This window comes from Pithys albifrons, chromosome 6 (assembly GCF_047495875.1).
Source record: "Pithys albifrons albifrons isolate INPA30051 chromosome 6, PitAlb_v1, whole genome shotgun sequence".
Taxonomy (NCBI): Eukaryota; Metazoa; Chordata; class Aves; order Passeriformes; family Thamnophilidae; genus Pithys; species Pithys albifrons.
The window spans coordinates 54436432-54460062 of record NC_092463.1 but is presented as its reverse complement, the minus strand read 5'-3'; the positions used below and the strand labels follow the sequence as shown (position 1 = coordinate 54460062).

Below are 23631 nucleotides of genomic sequence, written 5' to 3'. Positions count from 1 at the left end.
AAGAAAATCAGTTTGCTTCCCACCCAACTATTAGTGAAATTGCATCTGTGCTATGTTTGAAAGTTACACAGAAAATTTTACAGAACATTGAACTGTATTCGTTCAATGACAAACAGAGAGTGACTGGAATAGGTTTGTTACAGGGCACTTCTTCATCTTGGTCAGATTGAAGTCTGACTGACCTCAACAGCTGTAGAGCTGAAGTTGCCAGACTCAGAAACACTCCATCACATCCTTACTCCACAGCACTCCACACTTTTCTTGGTGGCTAAACACCGATTAAACAGCTTCCTGTCCCTGGGGACGGCCTCCCAACAGCACTCAGAAGTACAACACAGCAACGCTGAGTGATTTCTTTTCCTCTAGTACAGCATGATCATCGCGGAAACCAGAGCATCCAGTCAGACAAATCCCGGCAGCATTTGAGGGGTTAGGAGGGTCAGGACCTCGAGCAAAGTTTAATAGGAGCTGCCTCCCAAGCTCAGATGTTCTGTTTATCAAGTACTATCAGCTCTGTCCTTCCCTTGTGTGCTGAGCAGACACCACGTGCCTTGTCTCGCACAGGGGCCCAAGGTCTGCGGTATCGGTCAGCTGATGGTTGCTGGAGTTAATGAGACCATCAGGGATGATGGCTGTTTACCACAGCATTTACTCTTATGAAAACCATTAGCCCTTCAGGGTAAAAGCAGCCCCTTTTGTTATGCACAGCGTGTCTGGCACAATAGGTCATCAGCCTGGAGCAAGGAAAATAATCGCCTTTTTTTTTACTATCAAGAGAGGCACAGTAAAGCAAAACTCACCGTGGTGAAAACCCTTAGAAACATTTAGAAGAGGAAGGTTGATTGCGAAGTCTAGAGAGAGTTTGGGTTTATTTCTTTAAGAGGGGGAATTGGTCTAGGTCTGGAATTCAGAACTGAAAGAAAAATTGTGACTGGAATTGCACGAGTCGGTTTGATACCGAGTTGCTTTACTTTACAGGTTTCATCTTTTATAAGTTATTTCCTTCTAGCCTCCCAAAGCTCTCCCTTTGAGCCAGTATTTTCAAACGAGGGTTAGAATCCATGGGGAAAGGATACAAATTTCTGCTGCCAAACACTCAGTCTTTTCTGTCATACTCTTCCTTACCTCCTCCTGAAATTCTTTTCAACAGTTATCCTACCTAACCCAATTTTACCCTGTCATCTAAATCTCCACTGCAGGACCTTCCAACGCCAACATGCAGAGTCATCTTACCAAAACAGCCCCTTCCACTCGAGTCTGAATAGAAGCAGGATGGAAAAAATCACCCAGGTCTCCCCACGGAGAAGACAAGTCTGCTATGAATGCCAGCCTCACAGCTAAGAGATCTGATCACCTCAGCTTCTCTTTAAACACTGAGCGATCCAAGTCACTCCAGCTTATTTAGTCAGTATGTTTTGTTTTGTACCTGGGCAGCCATGGAACCACAACGTTTAATTTGGGAGTTTTGCAAGAGTAACCAGTAAAGTAACAATCAGAGAAGTAACTTAAACACTACAGCTTTTCCTGCTTGAGCTAGTTGGGAATGAATGCCTTGCAGCAAACCAGCTGGTATGAAAGAGAAGGAATACTCACATTTGTACAGTGGTCAGGAAGCGTCCTGGGAAATTAGAAGAACTGAAGTTATTTCTTTGCTAAATGAAAGCCACTGTTCCAGCCACCGTTTCCAGAAACTATTAGCAAAGACATTTAAGAAAAAAAAACCTTGAACATTCATGTCAAATGATACAACTTTAATTTCTAAAAGGTGATAAGTACTAAGAAACTGGTCTAGTTAACAGGCAATTAATCCTCCTTGCATAGTACATTTATCTCCATGGGATATCAAGATTCACAACACTTCAGGAAAACTGGCACCTAAGTGAGCAAGGCCTCAATCCATACAAAAGTTACAGACAACCCAATTGGTTCTAAGTTTTGCTTTGTAATGGATCCGGAGAATAATCTTTGCTTTGTCCCCATCTATCCCACAGTACAGTGTTCTCTCACTGCACTTTACAGTTGGCCTCTGTGTAGAAAACATAAAAGGCTGCAACCCACGCTGGTAGAGTAAATCACGATAAATTTGCTTCATTCTATTCAAGCTTGGCCTTTTTGAGGTCAAATACCTCAGGGTATGGAGTTACAGACTTTATTTTTTTATGTATCATGTGTACCTCACAACACATGTGATTACTTCATAAAGACTTTGTCCAGAGGATGTTTAATCCTTCCCTGGAGAAGGAAAAAAAAGTGAGGCCTCAGTTTCAGAAGTGCTCTTGACACTCATCTAAAATAAGCACTGAACCTTACAGGAAGTCAAAAAATTTTAACTTGCTTAAGCAGCTTACTAACAAGACACGAGTAGAAACATCTTTTCATATAAAAAAAGTTACATTTCGCTTTATGTGTTAGACATATCTACAACAGATTTTTTCCTTTACAGAATGATAGTTGGAGAGGAGCACTGTACTTACATCATCATTAATTAATCCCTTTTTTCTAGTAACTTGTGTCCTGATTTTCAAAAGCACTGATTATCAGTATACCCCAGGTACTGAATGGTAGCAGCAGGCACTCAGAACTGTTGAAAACAGACTATCAGTACTTGTACTTCGGCTGCAAATGCACCATTTGAATAGATTTCTCTTGAAAACGGGTAACTCTGCTTTTTATTCAAAATCATTCTTGTAGTGTTTAAGGATGTTTGAAATAACTATTACCACTAATTTCTTAATACACTATAATGGATAATGATCCAAACTAATATGTCAAAAAGTTAAGTTTATGATAAATAAACTTTGGAAAAATTTATACAAGGCCGTAAATAAATAATTTGAACTTCAGTCTCGTCAAGAAGTAAAACAATACGTCACACGACAATATCATCCTATCTAAACAATACAATCTTGCTATATTTTATTGCATAATAATCTGAGAGTAACATCTTAAGTAAAATATGTAAAGAAACAAAATCATTAGATTTACTTTCTTTAATATTGAACAACCAGTTTGTCCTTTGTACATAATCCAATTTAAAGATAATATAATTACCATTTCCAGCATTAACAGTCTGTATTTACAATGAATGAGATGGGGTAGATAATCTAAAGAGAATTCAAATCTGTATGAAACAAATCAAAATATGAACATTTACAGTAGTAGGCTCAAAATCCAAGACTTTTCCATTGATGGAATGCAATTTAAAAGGCTTTGTTGCCTTTATTACTTGTAAGGGTTCCTGAAATGGTGATTTAAACATCTGAAATCTTCGGTAATGCCTTCATTATTTGTACACGACATTAAAAATTAATTCCAATACTTCTATTTTCACTTGCTTGTAGACCAGTCTGAAATCTGATGTGAAAGGATTACATGGAAGTTTACTATATAATCCTAATTCCATATTCCTGAATACAACGGTTGGAAGTAGATGATGTCAGTCCATTCCAAGGGTTATGTACACAAAACTTAGAAAATGTTCTCCACTCTTGCATAAAATGTGTACACAGTATCAGTGAGTGGGGGACTTCAAAGTTTTTATGGTTTGCTGCTGGCATGGACCTTTGTTGCTCGAAAATAAAATACCTTTCACTCTATTGTTCTGGTAGCAGTTTCAGAAGTTAATCATCAATCCCTGGTGTTTCACCCTGCTGTATTCTGGAAGCTATTCTAATGGCTTCTTCCAGAGACTGCTGTTCTCCAAGCTGAAACAAATGCATTTAAAACATTGATAAATCCAAAGTGTTACACGTGGATAATAAATGCATTCAAAAAATGAAAACGAAGATCTAGATATCAAACAATATTTTAGATCAAATTAGTATGATCAGTACTGTCACACCTCTCCTGGGTAATATACAACAGCCGCTATCTAATCAGCATGACAATTAAGATAGCCACTGATAGGAGATTAAACAGTTTCTCTATGTATCTTCCAAATACACTTGCTTCAAAGAACTGCTGCAAGGCAAACACACTTCATGGCACACAAAGTAGGTCATATTTCAACTTGGCAGACATTACAAAGTTAAGACAAGGCTTTGGCTTGCATAATAACACTGGTAAAGCAAACAAACATCTTTGTGTTAGTAACTCTCTAACAGAAGGTCAGCTCTTTGGAACACCATAGAACACTGATTTATAGAAAAAGTGTCTATTTATTGCAGAATCCTGACTGTATAAAAAAACAGTTGACACTGATTCTACAGTAGTTTAGAGACAAAATTATCTTGTAGTTGCAACTACAAAGTCATCAATGTATCTGACACTACCAGAAGCAACATAACTTGAATAAAGACAACCGAACATGATTTTGGGAAAGAATCCATGGAGCTTTAGAATATGCACAATATGCATGTACAACCAGTGATGGGAACACTGAAGACAATCTCAACCTCACAAAAAACATATTAGAACATGAAAGATAAAACCAGATTATTTGACCTAATGGGACAGTTTTAAGTATTCCCTGTTATTTTTACAGTCACTGCATATCACATTCTAGAGCCACTCAAACCAAGAAGAACTCTGTTATCACCTCGTTAGGACTTAAACCTGACTATCAGGCCACTGGCTTTACCAGTATTTAGAAACCAAACGGGTTAATTTATTAGTATCAAAGTACAAAAGACCAATCAAAATCTCGGGAATAATCAATACAACTTTAATTTGTTTAATCTCTCTTCTATTTGTATTATATATTATAAGTTGAATAAATATAAAGATGCTTCACCCAATGCTCCACTATTGGTAACAAGAGGGACATGAGCAGAGAATGTCTATATTTTCCTTTCTTTCAAAGAACAAACTGCTGAGGGTGCAACTTTCTTATTTTTCTTGCTTTCATGCAAACAATTGCCTTCTGATATGGTTTCTCTTACAAGCATTTTGATTCATGACAACTTGGCACAAAAGAGAGGAGTTTAGAATTCAAAGCATCTCAATTTTTGTTACTCCTCAAGCAGCATCAGACTTGCTATTTTCCATTTAATAACAGAGAAAATAATCCTCTTCTTTCTGAGGATATTAACACTATTGCTTTCCATTTAAGCTCTTAAGAGCTCTTTCATACCTAGAAACTACCTTTTCATTACAGTGTTCGCACAATGTGAAGAACTACTTATAGACTACTGCTTGTACTGTGCTGGTTTGGCACATACACAGGTGGGCACTATTTCCAGAGATATCTGATTGTTAATCTTTCTATATAACTGTTTGCACTTTTTCACTATTAGCTTTTCAAGGTTCTAATAACATAAATTGCTTGATTTTATAAGTTACCCTTGAGATTTGGGTTTTACATGTGTCAGCTCTGTATGTGAAGCTGAAGGATGAATGAAAGCACATTTCCACTGAAAACCTGTGACTGAACAATTCAGTTCACCTGAAGTTTGACCCTCCACCACCTTCCCCCTGTTTTTGGAAGTTCTACAAGTAGATTTGGAAAAACAGGTGCTTCTTATTCCTCTTCCTAACCTTATATATTATGTGAAATACGAGAACATACAGTTATGGACTATTGCTTTTCAGGGATACCAAGCTTATCTGAATCATTCTGTTACATGACTAGGAACTTCTAGCTCTAAAATGAACACTCCAAAAAACATTTATCCCCATCTTACCTGTACTGCAATTTGTGTCCCATTGGATGTAGCCAACAATGTAACAGGTCTAGTTTCTGTAGTGACTAAATGGTGCCCGTGCTGCTGATGTCCCATTTCTGAGGAAGCACTATGAAATGCTGCTAAGTCTTGAGCCACAATAGCAACCTTCAAGGCCAAAGGAAGAGAATCAGCTGGATGGCAAGTCTGTTACCACACTGACCTCATACAACTACTGTCTTCACAGTGAAGTTCAAACCAGTGACTGTTCAGGAGCATGATTTTATTGCACAAAACATACATTTTTATGAAAGGTTGCCATAATTGTGTTCTCAAAGTTATCTACTAGCTCTTAAAATATAAATATCATCACGGCTGCAGAAATTCAATAAATGTGCCTATAAGCCTGTGATTACTTATATAGGCAGCATAAGTATCTTCATTTCCATGTGGTGCATTTTTAGAGCAGCAGAATGCATTTTAACTCAAGTATTAAAGATTACTGTATGTATATTAAAAACAAACCCACAGATATATATTTGCATGAATTTCCTACCTGCCAAGTAAGTGACAGTCCAATAATACTGAGTAATAAAATTACAATTCATACTGGACTGTATTCTTAGCTAGGCCACTCATTCACTATGTGACTGAGGAAAATGCTTAGCATTTCCAGGTCTTATTTTGCACACACCTCATGAATCAAACTGGTACCTCAGACTTTTTGTGGGTGACTGATTGTTTTTAAAACTAACATTCTGCCATATGCTCATGTGTCAGACACTTGGCCTGTAGCCAGGTGCTGAAAACTGCTCTGCTCAAGCTACATGAACGACAGAACTGTGATGGCTTAGGTGCCCGTTTTGTATCAGCTCATAGAGGGACGTTACACGTGTGCAGGGTGATCTCACCTGCTGTCCTTCAGTGCCCTCTGCAGTAACCATTGCCACGGAATGTGTTCCTGCAGAAGAGATGACGGCGTCGTGGGCAGGGACGGTGATGGTGGTGCCATCTTGTGTTACCATAGTGATAGTATTGCCGATGGCCTGCATGTCTGCCTGGGATATGTTGACCTGGAACACACAATAATTCATGAAAAAAGAAGGGTTTTGGTCGATGAAGTAAAAAAAGTTTTGGTTGCTGCTCAAGTCATACCTGTGTCTTAGGATTTGTCAACATAATGTATATTTTTAAGTAAGGTTTAAACAAAAAGACGATATGCATTTGAAGTGTAACAACAATTATCAAAAACTCCTGCTAGTTGGTTCAACAGGAATACTCCTGCTAGTTCAGTTTCTTCATTTGAAACAGTGTGGAGCAATCCAGGAAAAAAAAAAGGCAACTTGTTCACAATAGCAGGGAAAAACGTTTTAAACCATGATCTCAAATAACGTACTGGTCAAAAGATCCAATAGCTGCTATTCCATTTCCTGACCAGTGTGCTGATTCATTCCTTCAGAATCACCATCACTCTTTGGCCAAGTCCCCATCTGTGGCAAAGAGCCCTCACTGCATTTGTCTTACTGACTGGGATCTAATAGTTCATGACCTTTCAGACACTTACGTGTTTACAGAAACAAGAATCTGACTCCCAGTAATAAAAAAGAGGTTGCATCCTTAATCCCAGAGTCTAAAAGTCCATGTTAATCAGATCATACCCCAAATAACAGCATGACAGATTATCTATGCATGTGTCTTCACAGTGGACAATGGGATTCAAGGCAGTACCACCTGACATACTTTGATCTTAATGGAAATACTAAAGAGGCCTATGAAGGCTTAGAATTTAAACCACAAATAAACAATCCATAAAAAATTAATGATCTAAATTACTGATGTCTCCAGTATAAATGTATTAGGGCATCACATACATGATTTGGTATCTGATTTACAAGGTAATAAATCCCAGAACTGAAGTCAAGCTGAAGGATAATTTAAATAAGTGTAGGAACTCTATATCAAGGCTTCTGCAGACTTTCATTTTAGCAAGTAAAAATGCCAGTTACTTAGTATTGCTGCAATGTCCAGAGCTGACAATACAACAGCCCTCTTGAATATTTCATTTTCAGTTTGAATTCAGAATATATCACTCATGTTCTACTGGCATTTCAACTGTCCTTCCAGCTGAGATATAAACTTTTCCTCATAAGCCTTCAGTGTATTGCCATAGTGGATCAAGAAAGTTGTGCTGAAATTCCTTCCCAATGAAATTTCATATGAAACCCTTAAAAAAAAACAGCTCTAGGAATTTTCAAGTGAAGGTGGTATCAAAGCATTCCTATCTCCTCTTGTTTATGTTAGGAGTGGTAAGAACTGCACACTACTAAACTGCTTGTAAAGCAGGCACCTGGAGTGGAAAGATTTCCCACTCCTTCACCTCTCCAAAGTGTGTACAGACAAGACAACAGTGAAGATGACCATCAGATATTAATAGCATAGTCAGGAAATTCTGAGAAACATCAGAAACTAGGCTGTATACATGACAATTGTTAAAACACTCATTTAAGAGTGGCAAAGATATTAAGGATAAACAAGACCCCTAGCTTTGTATTAGTAGTTTCACATGACAGAATATGTGGTTTCATTTAGGTTTTTCACAGGTGGCACAGCCCTAAATGTAACCTGAGGCACCTCCAGAGAGGCTTCTTTCCTTAAGAAACCCATGTACATATTTATCAAGAATCTTAACTGATTTCAGAAAGCCCACCAAGAATCTGCCAACTCGTGCCTCACCTCTCAGCACATTTTTGTCAGCCCTTGAACACTGGGGTTACTTACATGTTGGGTTCCATCCTGGGATATTAGTGCCACTTGCTGACCTAATCCTGACTGAGTAACTGTAGCAACCTGTGCAGAAATTACATCTTCTCCCTCTACACCTGTCACATAGGTTATCTGAGAGCCTTTGAGAACATCTTCACCTTGACCTATTTCAGGAAAAGAAGGCAAGAGGATAGTTTACATACTCTAAATGCTGCCAGGAATGCAAATGACAGGGAATAAGTCCCAGCCTCCCTTGAAGTTTTTAAACACTCCAACAGAAAAATTTAGTGGAAAGATAAGAAAAATAAAAGATAGAAAAACAAGCCAGAAAGTCTTGTTATTTTGGGAGCATGGGATATACTCTTCCAGCAGTAAGTTTTTACACACAAATACTACATATAAAGAAACTATACATTTAGCTTATAAAGAAATATTAAAATGGTGAAAAATATTCCTGATCTAATTATCATTAAATGTTAACTTCTCCATACAAGGGACTCCATGCAAACACAACTGGAAACTTTTTTAAAAAGTTATTAATTAATGAGCATACAGAACACAGAGATACCTTTGTGTGGAGATTTAAGTAAGTTCATTATCTTAAGAAATGTTTAACTTCAGCAAATGAATCTTATCGTTCCTTCAAAAGAAGGAATTAGGCCATAGCAAATCATCTTGAGGCATTCAGTGTAGCTTCCCATGAACATGTAGTGAAACAGCATCTCTAACCAAAACAATTTGTGCAGGTACTTTCAATATTCTGCCACATCTAAATATCACCATTTGACAAGCAGTATTTGTCCTATCCCAGTACTTCCTTTAGTCTGATCTGTTATAGGATTCAATACTCAGGATACCATGAGAAACATACTCTGAAGAGTCCTGCAGCACAGAAGCTTATTTTCATCTCTGCCTCTAGGACAGTTTACAGAAACTGCTACAAATCACAGTAGAACCAGCCCACAATCAGCATGCTGCAAAAACACAATTTTTTTCTCATCCTCAAGGTAGAGCCTTCACTCCTGCACAGACTGTCACCAACCATGATGTTACATATATGTTTAGAAAGACCCAGTAGGTTGCAATCAAACAGTTTAAATGCTCTCAGTCCTTTCCCCACATTCATGTTTATCACAGGTTTGCTGAGACTGCGACTCAAATTTCTCTCTTGTCCCCAGACTACTTAAATGAGTTTATTATCTGATGAATTACTCTCAATTTCTGTTTACAAGTTGCCTACCACACTAAAAAGTCCTACAGAGAAATGAAGATATCTTCCTCAGTTACAGAAAAAAACCCCCAAAACCCACTATCCAGCCCATTCTTTTACAAGAGAGCAGAAGACTGAAATTCTTAACCTGGAGGTGGCTCAAAGAAAGCCTCTTGTTCTTCCTCAATGGGCTCAGTGTCGTTGTGTGCTGTCCGTTTGTGCATAGCAAGGGTAGAAATCTGCTTGTAGGTTTTCCCGCAGTGATTACAGTTATAGGGTTTGGAATGAGTATGTACAACATGATGTTTGTATAAACTGGAATACTCTGTAAAACGTTTATCACAACCAGGAACTGTACAGACATAGGGCTTCTCCCCTGTATGGGAAAACAAAAGGGATAAAGAGAACTTTATCTAGGATACACAGAAAAATTTGCCAGCAAGTGATACTGAGTGATGCACCTTCACTACCAATCACACTTTAATTTCAAAGGCAATGGTGAAGCTCAACCTCACAAAGTTTATCAATGCAACCTCTTACTGCCTTGTTTAAAAAACTACTGCCAGTACAAGTTGGGCCCATTTTTCCCCCTTTCATTCCATCTAAAACATTCTTCTGATGATGACAGAATCATACAGGTTGAAAGCTACCATGTCAGTTTGTCACTGTACTGAGAACTTCTTTTATTACTGTAAACCCCATCCTTTTCATCAATTATCAGGTATATCCACTCACTAGCATCACATACTTTTGAGTCTATAAAGCTCTGAAGAAATCTACAAGAAGCATGTTTAAACAATTAAGTTTCATATAGAAAAACCTTTTAATTAAAAATCAACAAAACAAATGTCCAAATTACACTGTAAACTAAAAACAGAGATACAAAATGTAGATCTAGGAAGTTAGTTTGTGCTTATAAAATATATAATGCTAGTGAGATGATACAGCTATCGCAGGCTCTTACATTTTAGAATCTTGAAATTTCTGATTTTTTCTGCTAACTAACCCCGAAAATCAAGTTAGATAAGTATTTCCATCATTTTCATCTCTATAAAAAGGAAGTTTTGACCATAATTTCAGCAGTAAGGAAAATACAGCTGGGATGAAAGGGTGACTCACTGAGCCAAAGTGAAGCTCACACTTACCCTTTACTGTTACTTAAAAAACAGCTCACAAGGGAGGCAAGCCCCAGAACCATTGAAGACAAGGTTTTGCATCTGTTTTAAAAAACTTTGTATCCAAACCACAATAATTCTGCTTGAGAGCAAGGTGGGAAACCTGACTGCTTAACTATCCCCAGCTGAGGGGAGAGGAGGCCCAAAGAGAAGCACCAAGCCAGGTCATAGGCACATGACGATACCCAAATACAACACACCAAAACATTGTTCACAAGGAGAATTACACAGCCTCTCCCAGGCAGATTCCACTTCAAAATACAAACCATCACTCATATACCTGTGTGTATTCTCACATGATTCTTATAATTAGTTGCACTGGCAAAAGCTCTCCCACATCCTGGCTCTGTACAGTAATAAGGCCTTTCGCCTGTGTGTGTCCTGATGTGAACCTTTCTAATATTAGATGTTGTGAATGACCTGCCACATCCTTCAAAGGGACACTTAAAGGGCCTTTCACCTGAAAAAAAAAAGACAAGAAAAGGTACAAATGCAAAAGTTATAAAAGAACAAAAATCTTAAGTTACTCTTAGACTGGATGTAGGAATCTAAAGCTACCTAATTCTGTCTTTGAGATCCTCAATCAGAATTACCATGAACAGGGCATTATGGAGTGTTCTAGTTTAGCCAAAACTGGGAAAATTCAGGAAAATCATACAGTCTGCAAGCTAACTTGCAAAGCATTTAGATTAGTGCTTTATAATGTATAAAACAGATTCAGTTGATTTGATGAGCTTCCATATTGTCCATATTCTAAACAAGTATTTAACAGCCTGCCTGGTACATACCTATATTATTCAAAACAAGTGTACCATTTTTGCACATTTATCGATTGTTAATTCGTAAAATGAAAAAAAAATCATGGTTTAACATATAACCAAGATACAAATGGGTAAGTAAAACTCATTGGGAGAGCACTTAATGTTAAGCAAGAGCAAACTTCTTTATAAAGAGAGAGTCATGAAATTCAAGTTTCAAACACCAAAACCAAACCAATCACAAATACAGGTTCTTTTAAAGTACATCTATTCATGTAATATAAATTTAAGCACAATTAACTTGCCAACCCTGCATCAAAACATTTCACTGTGAACACTAGACACAGCCAACCACTAATACCCCAATACCTCTGACCTTTCATATCTATCAAAGTACACAGAGAGGGAGAGAGAAGGGGGTTACGCTTGGAGAAGTTGGAGCCACTTGACAGGCTGTCCTGTTGTCATGTCACTCTCCTAGAGCTAAGGACATTGCACCCACTGCACTGCTTACCGAAGAGAAGAATCCGAGAGCAAGAGAGGGCAGAACACCACTACAGATACAACATTAGGTACTTAGAGACCGAAATAAAACCCCAAGTCCTGTTAGCGACTAATACCAGAAAACTCCAAAGGGGATAGCTGCTTGGCAGAGGAAGCTCCTATCTCTCCCTGGGGCAGCTGTTTGGGGCAGATTTCCCAGCCTCCTGCCAGGCAGTGCGTGTGTGTTACGCACACACTGCAGTGTTGTGTTTCCATGGCTGTCCAGGCCATCGCCGCCGCCGGGACCTCAAACTAGGCTCAAAGCAGCGGGGCCGCACAGCCAACCCCGCCCAACAACAGACCTGCACTACAAACCAAAACAAATGGCCCAGAGAATGCCCGCAGGAATGTCACCCGACCGGTTGGGGAGGGCGGCCTTTTCGGTTTCTGATGTGTTTGTTAACCCCGTTTCCAAGTGACCGGGAACTGCAGCAATGGAAACACAAAGCAAGGCCGAAACCTCCCAGCTCATCCCCACCGCAACACGAGGTACCATCACAGCAGCTCTGCTGATCCCCGAGCTGTGAGCCAAGGAAAGGCACGGAGGAACCGGGGCAAGCATTTGACGACACAGAGAGTGGGACTGGACTGCTACTCAGAGAGAGGGGAAAATCGCTTTTGGTTAAAACTGGCAGAAAATGAAGAAAGCGCTACTCCTGATCCACCTGATAACGAAGGAAAAGGCTTCAGAGCCCCAGGTGAGAGGAGAGCCCAGCGCTGCCCCCATCGGGGGCACTGCTGCAACTTGCACAAGGCAGGAGCGTTCACTGCTCCATCATCTGCACAAAGGGCTCGGTGCAACTGTCTTCTCATTCTTTAGCTTCCTGAAACTACTCAGAACCATAAAAAACGACACCCCTGCACTGTGGTCCCTGCACTGCTGGGAGATTATGATTCTATTACTAATATTATTCAAGTAGGTAGGTTACATAGGGCTGGCTCAAGTGTTTTGTCTCAATTGCTAATTAGAGATTAAATTACCACACAACTCCTGTGGCCATAAGGAAGTAAAAAAAAATAGTCTACAGCTAATAAAGCTGTCCACACTGCAGACACCTTTCAGTCCACAGTCTGTACTTGATGTAGTACATAACACCCACAGTTCTTTTGTAAAACTGAGAACAGATGTTCATCCTGATGACCAATTTAACATCGAGATAGCACTAATCCCAACAGATTGTCTTTGAATATGGAAGTCAAAGAAAGCAGAAATATCTTAATGTAATCTTGAGTTTTTACAGATTTTATTGCCTCCATTTACATCCCACTTCCCCATACTATTCTTTTTAATCTGAGAAAAAAACTATTTATTTTGTTTTTTTCTTTTTTAGAGTCACTAAGATTCACGAAGTTCAGTGGAAAAAATTGTCAGTGTTCTACCAGAGACATAAATACACTTAACAGTTAGCAAGTGATAGGTTGTTCTTCCTATATTTAAGGGTTGGGCTTTTTTGTTTGGTTGGTTTTTTTTAAATATCTTGGGCACAAAGGGGACATTATGCAAACTTTTTTACATAAGCATGCCCACTGAATTTTGCAGAGTGCAGTGTATGCTGTCTGGAATTCATTTGGGTTTTGGCTTTCAAAGGAAACTTCTTAGACAAAATACAAGATTTTTTTAAAAATGCACTTGGAAGTTTTAGTAACAGTTAGTTTTCTATCATATTTTTGTTCATTTCTCTGCTGCACAAAGAGAACAGAAATCAGGATAACAGGCTCAGAACTCTCAACCCTCATGAAGCCAGCATGCGAGTTATATTGAAGGAGCAAAACTGAGAACAGTGATGCCATTTCTAAAAGGTCATACATTATTGAGGAAAAGTTCCTTGTCCTGTTATAGCTGCAGATGAAACTGTAAAGGTAACAAGTGACTCAGTGACAATGCAAGTGAGGCACTGAAGTTAGTGCATTTGCAATAGCAGTGGTTAATGCTTAGGCACTTTTCCCAAGAAAAGCATGCTGGATTTGCAGTAAATGCTTACCATGCTGCAATGCTGCTGAGCTCACTGGGCTCCAGAAAGAGAATATACACAGGCTGATTTTGTAAGTATAAAGTCACAGAATGAGTAAAGAGAAAAAAAAATCCACCTCCGTGAAATAACAGAAGCATAATGTGTGATAACAGTACCTGTGTGGGTTCGAATATGTTTCTGCAGGTCTCCTGACGTCTTGAATGATTTGGTGCAGTTTTCTTCTGTGCACCGGTAAGGCTTTTCCCCAGTGTGTGTTCGGACATGACTTTTTAACCCGTACCCTGAAGATCAGAAAGGATGTCATAGTAGTATAAACATGAAATTAGGATACTCATAAACCATCACCATCAAAAGCTGTGCCTGCCATTCCTATCAGGAAACAGGCTGATGAGTAAAATTTGCTCTTTCATTCTTCACAAGGTCTTCATTCTACCATACAGCAGAACTCTAGGTAATAGTTCAGAAATTCTTTTATTTATTAAGAAAATACACTTCCATAATGCTTCTTCTTCTGTTCAGAAGGATAAACTGTAACTAATATAATGTGGACAAATATTTATTCTGCCTTCTGGGAAAGCTGTATGCTCTGCATTCCATCTAGTTTTTGCCTCTTCCCACTACTGCCATTGAAACGATATTTGCTCATAGAAAAAGCACCGTACTAATGTACTAATGAAGTCAGCAGTAAAAGCACACATATAGGTGGTCACTGATGGCAGCCACAGACACTCATTTCCTTTAAGGTAACTTAGGAACTCATCATCCTCAAAAGCTCTACGAGTTGAAAATGAACTTTGGATCAAGCCCTCTGTAAATGATTTTGAAAGAAGCATTTTACCAGGATTTTCCTTGCAGCACTTCCCTGAAAAGATAATGGGCTAAGAAGCCTGAAACAGCCATTTTAGAAAACAAACATGTATTTTACTCATGTTTAAAATGTTTGTATTTCTACAAAATAAAGTAAGTCTGTAACAAAATGGCAACTGCTTTAATTTCACAATGTGTTCTCCCGAAAACAACTGAAATTCTTATTGATGTTTTTAAAATCACAAAGCATGTGTGCCAAGGTGAGTATTAATTCACTGTTCTCAAAAATACAAAGCATCTGTACCAAACTGAGCATTAATTCACTCTTAAATCTGAAATAAACTCAATGTCATGATCCAATCTAATCCAGGAGAGTTCTTCATATTTAAAAAAGAGCATTCAGTACTTCAAGTGAACTTTGTCAAAGGCAAGATCACTGAACTACTGTGGTACAATGGCTGTGACCAAAAATATGGTATTTTAAGAAAAACAGGTGGTTATAGCCATACAGTCTGTTGCAAAAGAAGAGAATATTTAGCTGTGTAGTTTGGAAATCCCTTTGCAAACACTGGGCAATTAAAGCTGCAGCTGTAAGCATGGTTATTTCCCTTTTGACCTTTCTGATCAGCACTTACTTTCCTTGTTTCTATTCAAAGAAATAGTATTCCAGGAATAGATCAGATGAAGTTATCTTAAAAACACTTTTAATAACTGCATTTTGCATGATCAAATCCAGTCTCAGAAAGAGAAAATTTATGAACAGTATTCTATACAAAATGTAGAGTTCACTTCATGAGACATGTCACTCTGATACAAATTCAGGAAAGAACACTTAAAGAGCATCTTTCATTGAAGTCTGTTTCAAATTTAGACCAGAGGATCAGGAATCCATCTCTTTCACTTTATCTCATTTCACTTTTGCTATTAGTTTAATGTTACAAAAAGTCTATTTTTCAACATAAAATTGGATTGTAGCATAACAAATGATGAGTAAAAGAAGTGTCCAGTGTTTCACTTAATTCCTCCTTCAGTTAAGAGTTAAATCCTCTCTCCTTTATATATCCTACATTAGCTGAAAAGATGAGGGTTTTTTTGTAATTTTCCCGATCAACTTAGCAGTTTAGAAAAGTCAATACTAAAAACTTACTTTATTCAGAGACAAACACTAACAAGCAGGAGGAGCTAGTCTGCAAAATATTACCTGTTGCAAAGGCTTTGCCACATCCAGGATGTTCACACTGATACGGTCTGTCTCCTGTGTGTGACCTTTCATGCACCTGTTGACATCCAATACAGTGACTTAATGAAATGTTGTATCTCGTTACTTCAGCTCAGAAAGAGTTTGTTCTCAAAGTCGACATATTTTATTTCTCTTTTTAAGATTCACATTGAATTTCTGTATCAGTGATGAAAAATAAATGAAATATAGTAAAAACATTTTCCCTAAAACTGAAGCTCTCTCCCTCCGAGCTCTAAGCTGATTCCTTCCGGTCAGTTTTGCACAAAACACTTCTGTAAATACAAGCAGAGTTGCCATCATGCATCTACACTCAAGACAGTATGCACATGTCCCTCAGAGCCCACTCTCTGATTTTTGGCTCCACTGAATACTTGCAATGATCCTCTTATATTGCATGAAACCTCTAGAGCAAGGACACCATTTTAGCCTGTGATCCACAGAGCCACCTCTGACTCCTGTTGTTAGTCAGAGACAAAGCAGCACTGCAAGGAGGTGACCTCATCGGCAAGGGATTACCTCAGCCTCAGCTGGAATGTGAACAGCTCTACACCCTGACTGCTTCAGTAACTTCTTAATTAAAAAAGGAAGTGAATTAAGGGTTGCCATCTGCAAGAAAATATGTTCCAGCTTTTCACTTTGAATGTTAGATCGTTTTGAAGAGACAGACTTTGTATTATGATGGTGAAACATTTAAAAAATTTGGAATTTTTGAATGATCAAGCATACATGTAAAGTTGATAAAGTGAACATTGGATTCCAGAAGTATTGTGACACTGCTGGTGAAAAGACACTGAAGTGACTTCTTACATTATGGCAATAGAGCAGTTTAACATGACCCCACACCTGCATCTACCCAGAACACTCAGCAAACTCAGCTGACCACCTGAGACAACCAGTTACTGTAAAATCAATCCAATAAACATTTGACAAAACAGCCCCACTGCAACTGGCTCTCTGTTAATTTCTATTACTTTTACCCACATAATCTTGCTAAAAAATCATGTCTACATAGTAACAATGCACATTTTACATCTTATCACCTTAAGATGGTGAGCTGTTGTGTACAGTTTGCCACAGCCATCATAGTCACAGCGAAAGGCCTTCTCTCCAGTCTGCTGAGACTTTGCAGTCACTCTTGTTCCATGTCCTTGCAAGACAATCTTAAGTTAAAAAGAAAAAAAAATTAAAAACCCTCAACCAAACCACATACAAAAAAACCCCATCAACCAAAATGGATCAGAGAAGTCACACACTTTATTTTGCTGTCAACCCAGGGCTGATTATGACAGGCTTCTTTTGTTTCTCTTTGCTATGCCATGTATTTCTTAGTCCTCAATGAATAAACTAAAAATAAATAACTGCAATAGCTAAAAAGCATCAATTCTGATTAGAGAAACTGTACAACATATTTACTTGTAGCTAGCAAATTTAAATGCTTGCATTAATTAGCCAAGTGAGAGACAAAATAATTCAAAACAAGCACAGTGGTAAAATGACCAAATGAGTAGACAGAAGAATCTTGAATTGCATTTAAGGTGCTGGACCTGTTCCTAAAGCAGATTAGCCATTAATCAGACCACCATCAAAGATAAAGTTCATAGAAAGCTCAATTTCAATTAAATGCACTTATAACGAGCACTTTTTGAAAGTGAAGGAAAGCATTCTGTACTTGGCCTGCAATGCCTGTATTTTGATCAAACTAATTGGAGCAATTTGAGCTTGGTTCTACTCTCCTTTCTGCCATGGCACAACAGAAAAACATACAGGATGGGATAGCTTCAGGAGGCAACTGAAACCGCTTTTAAAGGCTTCTTCATACACTAACATAAGAGAAACTCTTACATGGACTGAACAGAGACAGAAGCCCAAATGTAACCACTTTGATACAACTGGATGCAAAGTAACTGAGGTCTGCGCTTTCAAACCACCTCCCTTTTCTTACGGATCCATTTCTATTCCAAACTGTCAAAACATTCCAGCGAAAGGATGAGGAGCACCACCTCCAGCTCAAAGCATGGTCAGCTGCAGCAGGTTGCTCACAGCACTATCCAAATGTGTTCTTGGTATCTCTAAGGATGGAAACTCCTGGAGGCTGCCCCCAGCCTTGACATTCCCAGATGATTCTTCTTTGACAGCTCCAGCAAACTGTCTCTCACCTTGCCAGCTGCTCCACAACCTGCTTTAGATTGCCAGTTGCCATCCCTGAACTCCAGAATCCTCCTGGATTTCATGTGCCCTGTTGTGATGCCCTTCTGTCAGGCACATCAGTCGTTACAATTCCCCATGAAGAGGTAGGTGGGCCATGTTCTCCCTGATCGTGCACTCCTTAGCAGACAAGCCACCACAACAACCCATGCTGGCCATCCTGACCCATCACCCACGCCAAAGCAGAGCCCTGTGCAGTTCTGCTGCTCCCACATCAAAGGCAGCTCTCACTCCTTTCCCTCCCCACCTGCTGGCTCATTAAAGAGTCTGGATCCATCACAGAACTTCAATTGTCTGAACTCTCCCACCACATTCCCCTCATCCCAGCGAGACTGTCGCCCTGCAACTGCACATAGACCTCTATTTCCTCATTCAGATAGATCAGAAATTTGACTGAGAACAACTTTCTTACAGATTCTTCAGAGAGGATGGGATTGCCCCCATTACCTTCAGACTGTTCTTAAGACTAAGGAAGTAAAGTTAAATGCAAAATTTTAAAATCATCTGAAACATTCAACTCCAAAAAGCTTCTCTGGAACGAGAGAGAGAGAGAAAACGAAAACTTTTCAGATCAAGAAACCCATTACTAATACTATTGTTTAGCCTATGATAGCATGATTCACAAAAGTTACTTCAGTGTATTAAGGGTGATGAAGAATACTCTTGGTTAAGCACCTGCAGTGAAGCACTGATTTTTTCCTTCTATCAGTAAACCTACCACTATTTCTTTGTTGTTTCAGCATAAAAAATATGAATATACTTGCAAAGATCTGCTATAAAACTGAAGTATGCCAAAGTTTAAAAGAAAGAACAGCTCTATAACATGTTGATATCTGTAAGGAAATAACCAGACATAATTTTACCAATATTAAGAGTGATACAAAGAGGGGGAAAAATAAACAGAATATGGAGGGAAAAAATAGTTTAACATCATGAGCATTTGTTTGTTCAAAGCACTGTTTGCAGAAGTTTGTGTTTCCTCACAATACGTTAGTTGGTATGACTTGAGGATTATTATGAATTCAGTTAGTATTGTGCAACAAGAACAGATATACTATTAAAATTACTGTTCTTAAAAGACAATACACTAGAGAAACTAAAAAATTTAGATGTTAGGATGCACTAAGAAGTGCACTAGCAAATAAAGCACATTTATAATAATATGAAACTTATTTACAGGATCTGTGTACTTCAAAAGACTTTTAAATAGAACTAAAACCTCCTGTTTTTAAGAGATCACAAATGCATCCTGAGTTCAGACAGGTAACCCAGGAGAAAAATAAAGGTAACAAAGAGCTCAGATAAGATTTTTATGCTGCATGCATAAGAGCAGAATCTTACACCTAAAGTTAGTATTACGAACAGATGGGTATGACAGGTTTGAAAGGAAATAGTGTGTGCTATTATCCATTTGGGCACACAGAGTGTTTATTTTTACCCCCCACATGTAGGTATCACGAAGAGGTTTTATGCTTTTTTCTTTGATGCAACACCTCACTAACCACAAGCAAGTCTGAATGAGTGCTTAGTGGTACTACATCTGTTCTATTACCTCTGGGCGTTAAAAGTTCATAAAAATACATCTATTTAATTCTACATATAAATATGAGACTATTTTATCTCAAGTAATATATTAATTCAGAATTAATTACAAGTAGGTATCTACTTAAATCAAGATATAAACATGATTTATATCTTCATACATAACTGATAGCCTTGTGCCCCTTCAGTTGTCCAACTGAAGACACCTTATATGGGTCAGAATTTGAGACTAAGCCCCAACACCTTTTGAAATACTAGATCTTGTTTTTGTTTGAAATGTGTAATGCTCCACAAGACTGGCATATTCCATATGGCACATATGTTGCCATATACACCTAAGACAAAACAACCTCCAGATTCACTTTGCTGTGGGCTGAGGCCAAAATCAACACTTAAGTGGATACTGGTCAAAGGTAATTTTGCTTAATAGGCTCTTACTTTCAGTTAAAACCATCCAAGATCTTCCCTTACTCTTCCTTGAATTTTGCCTTTTATTGGGGTTGTATCCCAATTCCAACCTACAACCCTCTGAATTTCTTAATTTCATTTTCTGGAATATAGTAAGATACAGTAACTAACACATGCATTAGCTATTCTCTTCTTCCACAGTCATGCCACACAGGCAAAGGTAGAGTGTCTGCAGCTTTAAATACTGTGGGACTTATCTGTATCACAGATTCTGTATTTCATGCTAGAAGATATTTTTCCTCCTTGTCTAGTGCATTAGGTCTTAAATTAAGCAAAAAGGAAAGATGGGGCTTCTCTGGGCAAACCTTTCTCAATGCAATGACTTTTCCAGTTTTCCTTTTGTCATCTAACCCTGTGAGGGTATAGGGGTTTTAGTATTATTTTTGATGTGGTCATCACTCTTTGAAGCCCTGAATACATCTTGCTTTGTCTTTTCCTTTAATAAAATGTAACATCAAATGCCATTCTCATTACATAACTTTAAGGATACCAGGGAAAAAACAGCTTAAGACTTACTAAGTTGCACCTGTGTTTTCTATTACCCTTTGAACTTTTAAGATAATCTTTTCACATTGAAAAGGACTTTATTTTTTATGTACTAATAACACAAATTGAGAAAAAGAAATTAAACTATTTTTCTGCTTCTTTAACCATTCAGTAGGAACAACACTCTAATCCACTGGTTCCTTATAAAACCTGCAATACAACTCAAGGACCCTAATGGCAAGCGGAATCAAACTAAGTCATCAAAGAGAGAACAGTTCCAGACAAGTGTCTGGAATGGTCTCTTCTCTTGAGGAGAAAATAAGTCATTAATTGACACAGCTTTAAATACTGTCAAAAGTCAGTTCATTCTCTGGAAAAGAACTTCTGAAATACTTACACTCATTGATGAAATACCCAGGTCAGCTTCAGAAATCTTAGAAATGCAATGTAAGTTTTAATTACCTTTTAACAAAAAAAAAAGCCTAGAAACCATTAAGTATTAGATGACCTTTTCAAAATCTTTTGACAGCATCTCGTACAAAGTGAGATAACACAATCTATCTGTATAGGTGCAAAACCTCAAACTGCTGAGGAGTAGCAGCAGAGCCGAGTTCATGGCTACAGGACTCCCTATCATGCACCTTGCTGGGCAGAGAAGACAGAAGAAATAAATATACTTATTCTGCAGTGGGCACATACCTGCATTTTTTTATCTTGTTCATTTTCACCTATCATTCCTGTGCCACTAACGCTGTCATTTCCATCAATAGACACCTGAAAAACAAAATTGAATTGGGAAAAATATTAACAGGTTATTTTTACTCATCTGAAAGACAGAGGGTTACAGACAGATCCTGAGGGCTTGTTATTTCATAGCTCTCTAGCTCCCTCTTGAAACACGGTAATCCTCCAGTACATTAGCTCACATAAGAATCACTACTTGCAGCACCTGCATTATGGACAGGCAAAGTGAGCAGATCCAAGTTATTTTATAAAAGAATAGGAAAAATTGCAAGAATTAAGTACGTTAAATTAACAGACTGACCAAAGTATTAATATACATTAATAAATTGAACAAATACTACATTCTGACAGAAAAAAAGGAAACATTTACTTCCTATATAATAAGGATATATCTCTCACTGCCTGGTAAGCAGAATTTACTCATTTTGAACATCACAGGTATTTTGATTGCAAAGGAGTGAAGACTGTGTTACATGTCAATTTGAACTAGTCAAATTACAACAGCTAAGCAAGGACTTGTGTATTGCTCCATGGGTTTGTTTTTAAAAACATTCTACAGGAGGGGAAAGGTATTGCTGTTTTCCAAGGAACTTATAAAATACTTGAAAGAGCATTACATGTTAATGTGAAATTTTTATTTAAATAAAAATATTACTCATTTAAAAAAACCCAAACCAAAACAAAAAGAAACAAAAAACCCCACAACTCTTTTACAAGCAGCAACTCAAAGAACAGTCTTAATAGTCACTGTGAAAAAATTAAAGTATACTCTGCATGGTTTCCCATTTCTTAATTGCCTCTGCATTAAGCCCAAGCATTCACAATACTCTCTGCATCCGTTATACTCAAGGCTGAGATTAATGCACCTAAACCTCACCTAAGTGATTTTTCTATTCTCCAGAACAGCTTGGCAGGAACCCTACACCTCAGCTGGGATGCTGATGCCCTTTCCCTAGGGAGGCCACAGCAGGCTCCCCAGAATGCTGGTAGTTATGTAAAAATAACGCCTGAAGCATCAGGTACCAAGAGTTCGCTTGGAGACAGGAGATGAACTTACCACATAAGACTGTACTATGGCTCAAAGTTAGACAATTGTGAGCAATGAACTCTTGGGAACTTCAGCCTAAAACAGTGAAAAGTGCTCAAGCACAAGCAAGTTTACATTACGAAAAGATTGCAAAGAGTCTGAAAGTATTTAATTTTTGGATGTCTTTTTTTAAAGGAAACAATAGCCATTTTGGGACCTCCTGCAGAAGTTTTAAAGGGAGAGGAGAGAACCTGCACAGAAAGGACACTTGAATTACTTCATCCTGAGCTTCCTGTTGTTGATTGAGGAAGGAACTGCTGAAATGGAATTACAACTTCATCAATGCCACTAAAAGCAAGTGATCCAAAGAGAAGGTGGGTGCATTTTGGAGACATGCACAAATCCCAGGAACAGTACTTCAGCCAGCAGCTGCAGGAAAACAGCTTATGGAAGGATAGTATGGGTAACTCTTCACAATTCTATCACGTATCTCCTGACTTCATGTTCACTGAGAGCAATGACCTCTTGGTCCTTGGCTGCTTTGGGAGGAGGGTGGCACGGACTCAGCCCAAAATTAAGAGGACTATAGTTAAGTCTGTATGTGTTTTGCAAGTAGTACTATGCCTGAAGGAGAAGCGAGGGACAATGGAAAATGTACATATTCCACCACTTCCACTTGTTCCCAGTGAGCTTCTGTGTAGTCTCCTTAGATCTCTTAGTACGAACTCTCTTACTGAGTTTCTGTACTGATCCTGGGCAGCCCACTGATCTCTGCAGCTTCTGCCTGTTACATAGGACAGAAAAACAGAAGAACTACCAGTCTCCAAACCCGCCTTTAAAATTTCTTTTGCCCTTTTAAGTTTTGAAAAGAAAACCTTAAAAAAACCCAAAAAAGACACCCAATTTTAAACCTCTCTTTTGCAGTACTGTGAGAATTCTGAAAGGATTTCAAGGCAGATATTTGAGTTCCTCCTAAAAGACTATCTTATATTCTAAAGAAATATTTAGTCTGCCTTCACTTAAAACCAGAACACCTACACCTAGTCAAACTGAAGGCCACACTAGTGCAGCATTTCATTTCCAGCAGCTA

At 38.3% G+C, this 23631-nt stretch overlaps 1 protein-coding gene across 3 annotated transcripts in view; it reads right to left on the bottom strand.

Moving 5' to 3' along the window:
* Nucleotides 1-1736: 1736 nt before the first annotated feature.
* ZNF143 (zinc finger protein 143) overlaps nt 1737-23631 on the bottom strand; it is a 39877-nt gene continuing 17982 nt past the window's right edge. For 2 of the 3 annotated variants that reach the window (XM_071558946.1, XM_071558947.1), the window contains exons 7-16: nt 21470-21544; nt 17110-17229; nt 16031-16106; nt 14178-14303; nt 11029-11208; nt 9722-9949; nt 8379-8527; nt 6512-6673; nt 5622-5768; nt 1737-3704 (exon numbers count right to left, since the gene is read on the bottom strand). In XM_071558946.1, coding sequence (XP_071415047.1) covers nt 3621-3704; nt 5622-5768; nt 6512-6673; nt 8379-8527; nt 9722-9949; nt 11029-11208; nt 14178-14303; nt 16031-16106; nt 17110-17229; nt 21470-21544 — 1347 coding nt within the window. In that variant the 3' untranslated portion in view covers nt 1737-3620. The remainder of the gene's footprint in view (nt 3705-5621; nt 5769-6511; nt 6674-8378; nt 8528-9721; nt 9950-11028; nt 11209-14177; nt 14304-16030; nt 16107-17109; nt 17230-21469; nt 21545-23631) is intronic. The other variant, XM_071558949.1, reaches the window with a different exon arrangement.